The following is a 9,414-nucleotide window of genomic DNA, read 5'->3' on the forward strand; positions in this document are numbered from 1 at the left end:
GGGCCGCCGATATGCCAGCCGCACGCTCCCGCTCATCTCCCATGCTCCTCATGGACGCTCCTCCCGTGCAGACAGACCCCGGGGCACCAATGGCCCGGCCCGGGGTAAGAAGGTGCTTAGATTGGGATTTGGGTCCTGGTGCCGCGGAGTTACCTGCCGGCCATACAATGTCTACCAGCGGGTAACTGGGACGGCCCACGAGGACCGAGGACCTGGAAGAAGATCAATAAGTGCTACAAAAACTAGATTCCAACTACAGGATCATGGCCGCCGGCCGCTTCGTCTGCCTGGGAGAGGGGCTCGCAGCGCGGTGATATGTTTAGCAACCCCCCGTGGCAAAAATAAGAAAAGGTTTTCTATTTTGGGTGCTAGCCGAAGGTTTGGCTCGTAGCTGCGTCAGGGCCAGAAGCCAGTGGGGTTCGGCTCTCATTTACATTCACCAAGGGGAACTCGGGAAAGTCGGCACTAGTGGCCGGCTGCCGCAGGTTCGCCTGTCCGTTCGCCGCGCCGAACTGAGGGGAGATGCCGGCGCGGCCACCGTGGTACTGAGCCCGATACGGCTGATCGAAGGCATTCAGCTGGTACACCTGGTGAACGGGCTGCGATTCCGCCTTCTTCTGACCCGTCACTTGCTCCAGAAAGTCCTGCGCTGCCGAGGAAGGGGAGCCGGACGCGTGGCCCCCATCATCCGCCCCGAAGCCGAAGGCGTGCGGGGTGTCCGTCACGATCAGCCCAAAGTGAGATTTGTCCGGGGTCACCCTCAGCGGGGCGGCCAGGCCGGTCCGGAAGCCGCTAATGGGCAACGTGGCGTAAACCTGTTTGTCCAGCGAAGGGAACGCGGCCGGGGGGGAGAGAGCCTGGCTGTCGGTGACAAAATGAAGGCTCGTATTGTTTAAAAACACGTCGTTTTGGCTCGTTCGGTCCAAAGCCTGCTGGAGGAACTTTGAATACTCCTGCAGCATGCTGGCCTTGTCCGAAGACGGGACGTGAGCCGCGGGCCCCAGGCCCTCCGCTTGGCTGCTCTCCCCCACCTCGGAGGAGTTGATGGAAATGCTGGACGTCACCTCGGTCTCCCCCACGCTGAAGGAGATCTCGTGCTGCCCGTTGGCTTTGTGGGAATAGTGATCGAGAAGCGTCTGCAGGACCTCGTCCGGGATGACATTTTTATCGTGGTTGGTTTTTATATCCACGCTGAGCGCTTGGGCATCCATCAGGGCCACGGAGCCGCTCTCGTCCATGACGCTGGCCACGGCCGCCTGTGTGGCAGATGGCTGCGAGGCCATGGTCCCCACGTTCAGAGCGTATTCCCTGCTGCTGGTGGCCGCCTGCAGGTACCTCTTCTTCTTGGAGAACTGCATGGCCTCTCCGTAGCCGACGCTGCTGCTGGACGGCTTGCTGCCCCCGTCCTGCGCGGGGTCTCCGTGGTCGATATCCGAATTGCTCCCGGAGTCCAGCAGCGCCTGCTTGTCCACCAATTCGAAGGCGTACTTGGCCACTTTGCCGTCGTCGAAGGTCGCGAGCGGAGACAGCGCCGGACTCTGATCCGTCCCCGGCTTGGAGCTCTTTTTGCAGCTCACTTTCTTGAGCAGAAGTTTTGGGGGGGTGACGTCTCCAGACACGGCCCCCTGCAAGGTCAGGCTGCCCACGGAGGAGTGCGGCATCTCCACGGCATACTCTGCCACCACGTACTCGTCCTTCACCTTCGTGCCGTCGGGGAACAGGGCGAGGAAGTCATTCTTCTCCTCCTTCGGCTCCTCTTTATCCGGAGATCTCTCCTTCTCGCCCACAAACTTCATCTTGTCCGCCTTGACTTTCTTTTTTGCCGCCGGCCCGTCTTTGGGGGGGAAGCCGCCGTCGGCGTCCGCGGGAAGCAGCCCTGCTTTGCTGGCGCATTTCCCCGGCCTCCGCTCTCGGTTCTCGTGGCACATGCGCTTGTGCTTAAGAACTCGATCCGTCCGAGAGAAATACTGCAAAGAGACGCAGAGATAAGGAGAGTGCGGCCAACCCTCTCCATACCCCCCCCCCAACTACTGCCGGTGTTAGTATACTCTCCCTGCAGGCAGTACTCGCGCTGGTGTTAGTATACTCTCCCTGCAGGCAGTACTCGCGCTGGTGTTAGTATACTCTCCCTGCAGGCAGTACTCGCGCTGGTGTTAGTATACTCTCCCTGCAGGCAGTACTCGCGCTGGTGTTAGTATACTCTCCCTGCAGGCAGTACTCGCGCTGGTGTTAGTATACTCTCCCTGCAGGCAGTACTCGCGCTGGTGTTAGTATACTCTCCCTGCAGGCAGTACTCGCGCTGGTGTTAGTATACTCACCTGCAGGCAGTACTCGCACTGGTAGGGTTTCTCCCCGCTGTGCGTCCGCTTGTGTCTCTCCATGTGGTATTTCTGAATGAAGCGCATCCCGCACTCATCGCAGTGAAACGGTTTCTCGCCTGTAAGAAGAGGGTTCGGGGTTAATGCGCCCCGGGAAATACTCGGGACCCCCGCCCGCCCCCCCCACGCAGGGTCCGGGACGCGCTCCTTACCCGAGTGGATCTTTTGGTGTCGCTGCAGCAGGTACTTCTGGATGAATCTCATCTCACACTGATCGCACTGAAACGGCTTCTCGCCTGAAACGATACAAATCCCGTGAGACCCCATACAGGGCGGAAGCCCCCGATCCGTCCTCCTGACCCCACCGAGCTCAAAAAACACGCTTTATGGAACCGGAACCGACGAACCGGGTCCAGCCTGCAGGGGGAATCACCACGAGTCGTATAAGAGCCTTCAGTGCCGCATGTTCTGCTAAATACCGCATCGTGTCCGAGGCCGCGGCGTTCTGATCTCTCTGCTCGAGAACCGAGACCGGATCGGCCGGAAACGGGGATCTCCACGGCGTCAGAAATTAACCATTTCTCTCCCACCGCCAGAAGTAACTGAATCGCCGTTAAGGGTCCCGGAGCCGCCATGCGGGAGAACTGCCCCCCCCCCGTCATTAAATACCCAAATCCTGATGGCCAGAAGAGAAAACGTGGCTCTAAAATCAACCCCCCCCGTCTACCAACGCCGTGGCCTCTCGGTACTCGCATTCCAGGACCGCGGCGGCTCCATTAATCGCATTAAATACCGGATACAGCTCACCGGGTAACCCCCCGGCCCTGCATGCGCGACCCAGCAGCTAATAATCCACTGAGCAGCGAAGCGGGGACCGGACGCCACTGACTGTCCGGGAGAAAAGCGTGCGCCGCCCGCGTGTTACCTGTGTGGATGAAGACGTGTCTCTGCAGGTGGTAGTTGGTTCTGAAGGCGGCGTTGCAGTGCTCGCAGACGTGGCATTTGGAGATTTTTAGCCCCAGTGAGCCGTCCTCGTTAATCGTAAGGATCTAAAAATACATTTCAGGGAGTTTAATTCATTCACAAAACACAAATCGCATCATAAGAATCTATAAAGCCCCCATGTCCCGGGGCGGACGGGTGACGTCATCGCGTGACATCATCGGGTGACACTTATACCGTATATACGGTAAGTGACGCGCTGAAGGGCAGTTACAGAGAGAGGTGCTGTGTTTATTGCGCGCGTTACGGTAAACGTTCCGTGCCTTGGCCGGAGATCGCTGCTTCCGCTTCTTCTTCTTCTGTAGATCCACCGGCTCCAGGAGCTGCAGCTTCTCCCCCAGCCGAGGATCGGCCTCCTCTGCGAACTTCATTTCTTGTTTAACGTGAACCTGCGGGGGCATCAGACACGGTTCTTGGGGCTGATGGGGCTACGAGGGGCTCGAGTGGGGTATATATATATATAAAGACCATCACTGACCGTGTACTGTGGCCCCTGGGGCAGCAGCCGCTCCGGGACGTCCACCTCCTCCTCATCATTTTTGACCGTCTCCTCCTGCACCATGAGCTCATCCTGTGACATCAGCTCTTCGCGGCCCTGTAACCCCTCCTGTCCAGCCAAGATACCCCCGTGGGGTACAGCCCTCTCCACCAGGCCGGCGTCCGACTCCCCCAAGCCGGACCGGCCCCTGGGGGCCGGGAGGTCCCCCGCGGGGCTGCATTTCAGGAAGATGCTCTGTAGTTTCTCTTCGGCATTCATGCTGCTTTACCAGAAACCTGCCAGGAAAAGGGGCAAATACTCAAAATGCAAGGAGGGGCAACCGCCGCTCCCCACAGTGATGCGTAAACGGGGGTCCCGGGCGACTCTCACCAACACCGCGCACACAAAGCGGCTAAAAACCTTCATACAAACGCCGCACAATAAAGAGCCGCGCATGCTGATAGAGGCAGCCCCGCCATCGCTTCTCCCTCCCCACTCCTCCACGGGGTACGGGCTGGGGGGAGGCACAGGGGCTGGGGGGGGGGATCGGCACAGGGGCTGGGTTTTTATAACACGGTTCACGCTCCGCACTGGGATTTACCCACCATTCCTACCCCAGCGTGTGCGTAACGCCGTTACCGGGCAGCGCAGAACATGGCTTCTTGGTGTTGATTCAAAGCGAGTCTGTAACGTAAAAGAGCGTCAGCCCCGAGCCGAGAACGCCGGACCACCCAACGGCCCCAAATCACACCCCCTGCCCCTCGTGTATTACCCCGGGGTCTCCCTGTATGGGGGGGGGGGCTCTGTGTATTACCCCGGGGTCTCCCTGTATGGGGGGGGCTCTGTGTGTATTACCCCGGGGTCTCCCTGTACGGGGGGGGGGGCTCTGTGTGTATTACCCCGGGGTCTCCCTGTATGGGGGGGTTCTGTGTTTATTACCCCGGGGTCTCCCTGTATGGGGGGGACTCTGTGTGTATTATCCCGGCGTCCACCTATACGGGAGGGTCTCCCTGTACGGGGGGACGGGTGGCTCTGTGTGTATTACCCCGGGGTCTCCCTGTATGGGGGGGGCTCTGTGTGTATTACCCCAGGGTCTCCCTGTACGGGGGGGAGGGCTCTGTGTGTATTACCCCGGGGTCTCCCTGTACGGGGGGGGGCTCTGTGTGTATTACCCTGGGGTCTCCCTGTATGGGGGGGCTCTGTGTGTATTACCCCGGGGTCTACCTATACGGGGGGGGGTCTCCCTGTACGGGGGACGGGTGGCTCTGTGTGTATTACCCCGGGGTCTCCCTGTATGGGGGGGCTTTGTGTGTATTACCCCAGGGTCTCCCTGTACGGGGGGGAGGGCTCTGTGTGTATTACCCCGGGGTCTCCCTGTACGGGGGGGGGCTCTGTGTGTATTACCCTGGGGTCTCCCTGTATGGGGGGGCTCTGTGTGTATTACCCCGGGGTCTACCTATACGGGGGGGTCTCCCTGTACGGGGGACGGGTGGCTCTGTGTGTATTACCCCGGGGTCTCCCTGTATGGGGGGGCTCTGTGTGTATTACCCCAGGGTCTCCCTGTATGGGGGGGAGGGCTCTGTGTGTATTACTCCGGGGTCTCCCTGTACGGGGGGAGGGCTCTGTGTGTATTACCCTGGGGTCTCCCTGTATGGGGGGGCTCTGTGTGTATTACCCCGGGGTCTCCCTGTACGGGGGGGGCTCTGTGTGTATTACCCCGGGGTCTCCCTGTATGGGGGGGGCTCTGTGTGTATTACCCCGGGGTCTCCCTGTATGGGGGGGGCTCTGTTTATTACCCCGGGGTCTCCCTGTACGGGGGGGGGGGAGGGCTCTGTGTGTATTACCCCGGGGTCTCCCTGTACGGTGGGGGGAGGGCTCTGTGTGTATTACCCTGGGGTCTCCCTGTATGGGGGGGCTCTGTGTGTATTACCCCGGGGTCTCCCTGTATGGGGGGGGCTCTGTGTGTATTACCCCGGGGTCTCCCTGTATGGGGGGGGCTCTGTGTGTATTACCCTGGGGTCTCCCTGTATGGGGGGGCTCTGTGTTTATTACCCCGGGGTCTCCCTGTACGGGGGGGAGGGCTCTGTGTGTATTACCCCGGGGTCTCCCTGTACGGTGGGGGAGGGCTCTGTGTGTATTACCCTGGGGTCTCCCTGTATGGGGGGGGGCTCTGTGTTTATTACCCCGGGGTCTCCCTGTATGGGGGGGGCTCTGTGTGTATTACCCTGGGGTCTCCCTGTATGGGGGGGGCTCTGTGTTTATTACCCCGGGGTCTCCCTGTATGGGGGGGGGGCTCTGTGTGTATTACCCTGGGGTCTCCCTGTATGGGGGGGGGGGCTCTGTGTGTATTACCCTGGGGTCTCCCTGTATGGGGGGGGGGCTGTGTGTGTATTACCCCGGGGTCTCCCTGTACGGGGGGGGCTCTCTGTGTGGCTGCTGTATGTGGGGAATGTTATAAGAAGTCCCTGTGTGGACCCCGAGATATGTGGCCCCTGTTTTGGGCGTCCTGTGGGTCTCTGTGTGGCCCCTGTACTGCAGGGTGTACTTTGTGGTCTCCGTGTGGCCTAAGCGGGAGGGGGGGGTATGTACTGTTTTGTGGGGGTGCGTATGTACTGGGGGTCCCCGTGTGGCCCCTGGGTTTGTGGGCGGCACGACGTGGGGGGCAGGGTGGCTGCCGGCTGAGGCCTACTCTTTCCCCGGATATCCCGGTGTTTCCCAGAGTCTCGGCCGGTACAGCTCCTCCCCTCCCTGGCAGCCGGTCCCGGCCTCTCACCGCATTCCCGCCGGGGATCCCGGGCCGGTCCAGCCGGTGTCAGTGGCGGCCTCTTCCTCCGCGACCGGAACCGGAACCGGAGGCAGGGCGCCCCGTGCGGGGAATGATGGGAAGAAGGGGGGGTCAACAACAGAAAACATACAGTAGAGAAAGTAACAGGACGGGGCAGCTGAAGAAGCCCCCGGGGGCAACAAAACTCAGGCCGCAGGCTGTTCGGGGAGAGGTTTCTGTCACCCGCCGTTACTTTTCATACAGCAGAGAAAACCTGTTTCTACCCGTTCTTATCGCCCCCCCCCCCATATATATATATAAATAAATAATTAAACTCCTATATTTGATGTATTTATTGCTGTGACGTCTCCTCTCACCGTCCTGTCACCAGGGGCATCGGTGCCACCACATCGGCCGCCATCCCGGACGCTCAGGTCAGCCAAAAAATGCCTCCAACTTGGAAACGCAAACTCGACTCATTACTGAACCCCAAAGAAACAGGACGGCCATCTCGGCTGGCAGACGCAACCGTGTACTTCCAACTCAACCCAACAGTAAGTCTTCCGGAGACCGCAGCTCCAATCCGTCTCCGCCAAGGACTGTCATCGGTTACGTTTCCTCAATACTCAAACTCATTGAACGGACGCCGTGCTCCGGCCGGCACTCAGCAGGACTCCCGCTCTCCAGCTTCGTAGCCCTTGGCTCCCTGCGCCAGTCCTTGGGACTTTCCAAAAGACCCCCAAAGACCGACAGGTTGAGGGCTTTACCCCGAGTGCCACGCTGCACCCCTCACCGAGGCGAAGCCGGACGTACAGAGTGATTGTAAGCTCCTCTGCGCCGGGCCCTCCTTTCCTTTCTGTGAGAAGGATGTCCCATTTACCTAGTTGTACAGCGCTGTGGAATATGATGGCGATATATATCGTTACTTTGCGTCGCGAGCGGATGATACGGACGGGATCTGCTGTGGATGAGCAGCGATTGGACGAGAACAGGATGTGGATTTACGTTATTAGAAATACTGCGCTCCTCCACTATTGGCGTCTCTAATCTAGAACCCTGCTCAAAAGGTCACCGACCCCGTGAACACCCCCCCCCCAAGTGATAACCCAATGCTGGGAATAATGGCGGCTGCTGCTGACTCGAGGCCTCAGATGTCACGCGTTTTAATTAAACGCAGCGGAGCCATCACAGCCCCTGCCGCCTCCGCCATCACACCTGCCCGCCTCCGCCATCACAGCCCCTGCCGCCTCCGCCATCACACCAGCCCCTGCCCGCCTCCGCCATCACACCTGCCCGCCTCCGCCATCACACCAGCCCCTGCCGCCTCCGCCATCACACCTGCCCGCCTCCGCCATCACAGCCCCTGCCGCCTCCGCCATCACACCAGCCCCTGCCCGCCTCCGCCATCACACCAGCCCCTGCCGCCTCCGCCATCACACCTGCCCGCCTCCGCCATCACACCAGCCCCTGCCGCCGCCATCACACCAGCCCCTGCCGCCTCCATCACACCAGCCTCTGCCGCCTCCGCCATCACACCAGCCCCTGCCGCCACATCTTCAAACCCTGCCAGATAGGTTTTGTAACACAGATGTCTGTATGTATATATATTTTATGTATATACACACATACATATTATATACGCAGACACACACACACACACACATTTATTAGAAAGTATTCCGGGGGCCGGGACCAAATGCGAACATCTGTAAAAAGGAGTAAACAGCCGGATGCCGTGGCACTGACAGGCATGTTCGGCAACGCAGGGTTAATAAAACAACATAACAGCGGCAAAAACGTATAAAGGATCATTTTAATTCTGCTTATTTGGCACGAGGAATACAAAAAATTGTCTCGTCCGCTCGAAAGGGATTAGTGAACGAGAACAAAAAGAGAAAATTACAGAGAAAGGGGAAAAAATCTCACTAAGACGTGCGTCAGAAGCAGCGGGGAAAGCGGCCGCGAGTCAGGGGAAGGCACGGCACTTTCTGCGCTGGAATGTAGGATCCGGATACACGGAATATCCTCACAGACGTAGGTTTGCTCTCCACCCTAGGGGGCAGCAGGGGCCGGACCCCAAAACTATCACCAAGTGCAAACATCGCAGGAACATCAGGCCACGGACTGCGCTACCGGCAGATGGAAGAGCTCCGGGTCGACGGCCTCGTCAGAAACAAATCGGGGACATTCATGCTCTTTAGAACATTCTCCTAATTCACCGAAACAGAAAACGTATTTCTCCGATAATTTCTGCATAGAATTTGAACGATTTCATTCTCTGAATTGATTTCACTTGGTGGAAGCTCCAAAAGGACCCAGTATTGGTGCAATTCCCGCAGCAGGAGGGTCATTTTCCGAAGCTTGTCTGAAAGAGTTGGCACATTGGCGGTTCTCTACGGGGCATTAGCGGCTAGAAGCCCCCCGGGGAAAATCTAGAGAACGTTTCTCAATATTCTGCATTTCAAAAAATCTGTTTAAAAGAAATATATTCTTTTTCAAAACGTCTTTACTTGCGAAGCTGAAACGCGCAGCCGGGACACCGAGCAGGAGCTTTAATGCATTCCGGACAGTTTGTGACAGAGGGATTAATCAGGAGACTCGCCGCCGGGGAACGGACGCAGCTCCTGGAATTTCCTGATTAACGTGCATTTCGTGTGAAATGCGGAGGGAGATTCCGTGGAGCGAAAGTCGCATTAAGGAAACGCTCACGCGATAGAATGAAAGCTGCGACCGCGGGATGCGTACGGGGCGAGATCACCCGGCCGGGTCTGACTGTCCCGCAGCACCGAGTATCACCGCAGACGCACTCGCGCTTCTCCCACGCGGCACGACGCGGGGCGGCCGTCCTCCGA

General features: G+C 58.9%; 1 protein-coding gene across 1 annotated transcript; it reads right to left on the minus strand.

Annotated features, from left to right (window-relative positions):
* Positions 1-368: 368 nt before the first annotated feature.
* On the minus strand, positions 369-4,077 carry LOC149272776 (zinc finger protein 148-like). The gene is made up of 6 exons (XM_089506752.1): positions 3,799-4,077; positions 3,584-3,739; positions 3,244-3,367; positions 2,531-2,614; positions 2,319-2,437; positions 369-1,967 (listed from the first exon to the last, which is right to left on the minus strand). Exons 1-6 carry the CDS (start codon positions 4,075-4,077, stop codon positions 369-371), a joined length of 2,361 nt encoding a protein of 786 aa, XP_089362878.1.
* Positions 4,078-9,414: the final 5,337 nt, after the last annotated feature.

This window comes from Sceloporus occidentalis, unplaced genomic scaffold, assembly GCF_023333645.1.
Source record: "Sceloporus occidentalis isolate IW3139 unplaced genomic scaffold, rSceOcc1.0.p SCAF_420, whole genome shotgun sequence".
Classification (NCBI taxonomy): domain Eukaryota; kingdom Metazoa; phylum Chordata; class Lepidosauria; order Squamata; family Phrynosomatidae; genus Sceloporus; species Sceloporus occidentalis.

Bases quoted from the DNA above. Each gene is read 5' to 3' on its own strand.
- LOC149272776 (XM_089506752.1), bottom strand. From the start codon at position 4,077: ATGAATGCCGAAGAGAAACTACAGAGCATCTTCCTGAAATGCAGCCCC. The intron at 2,615-3,243 runs GTAACACGCGGG...GTATCGTTTCAG, and splicing joins ACACGTCTTCATCCACACAG to GCGAGAAGCCGTTTCAGTGC. The intron at 1,968-2,318 runs GTGAGTATACTA...GTCTCTTTGCAG, and splicing joins AGTGCGAGTACTGCCTGCAG to TATTTCTCTCGGACGGATCG.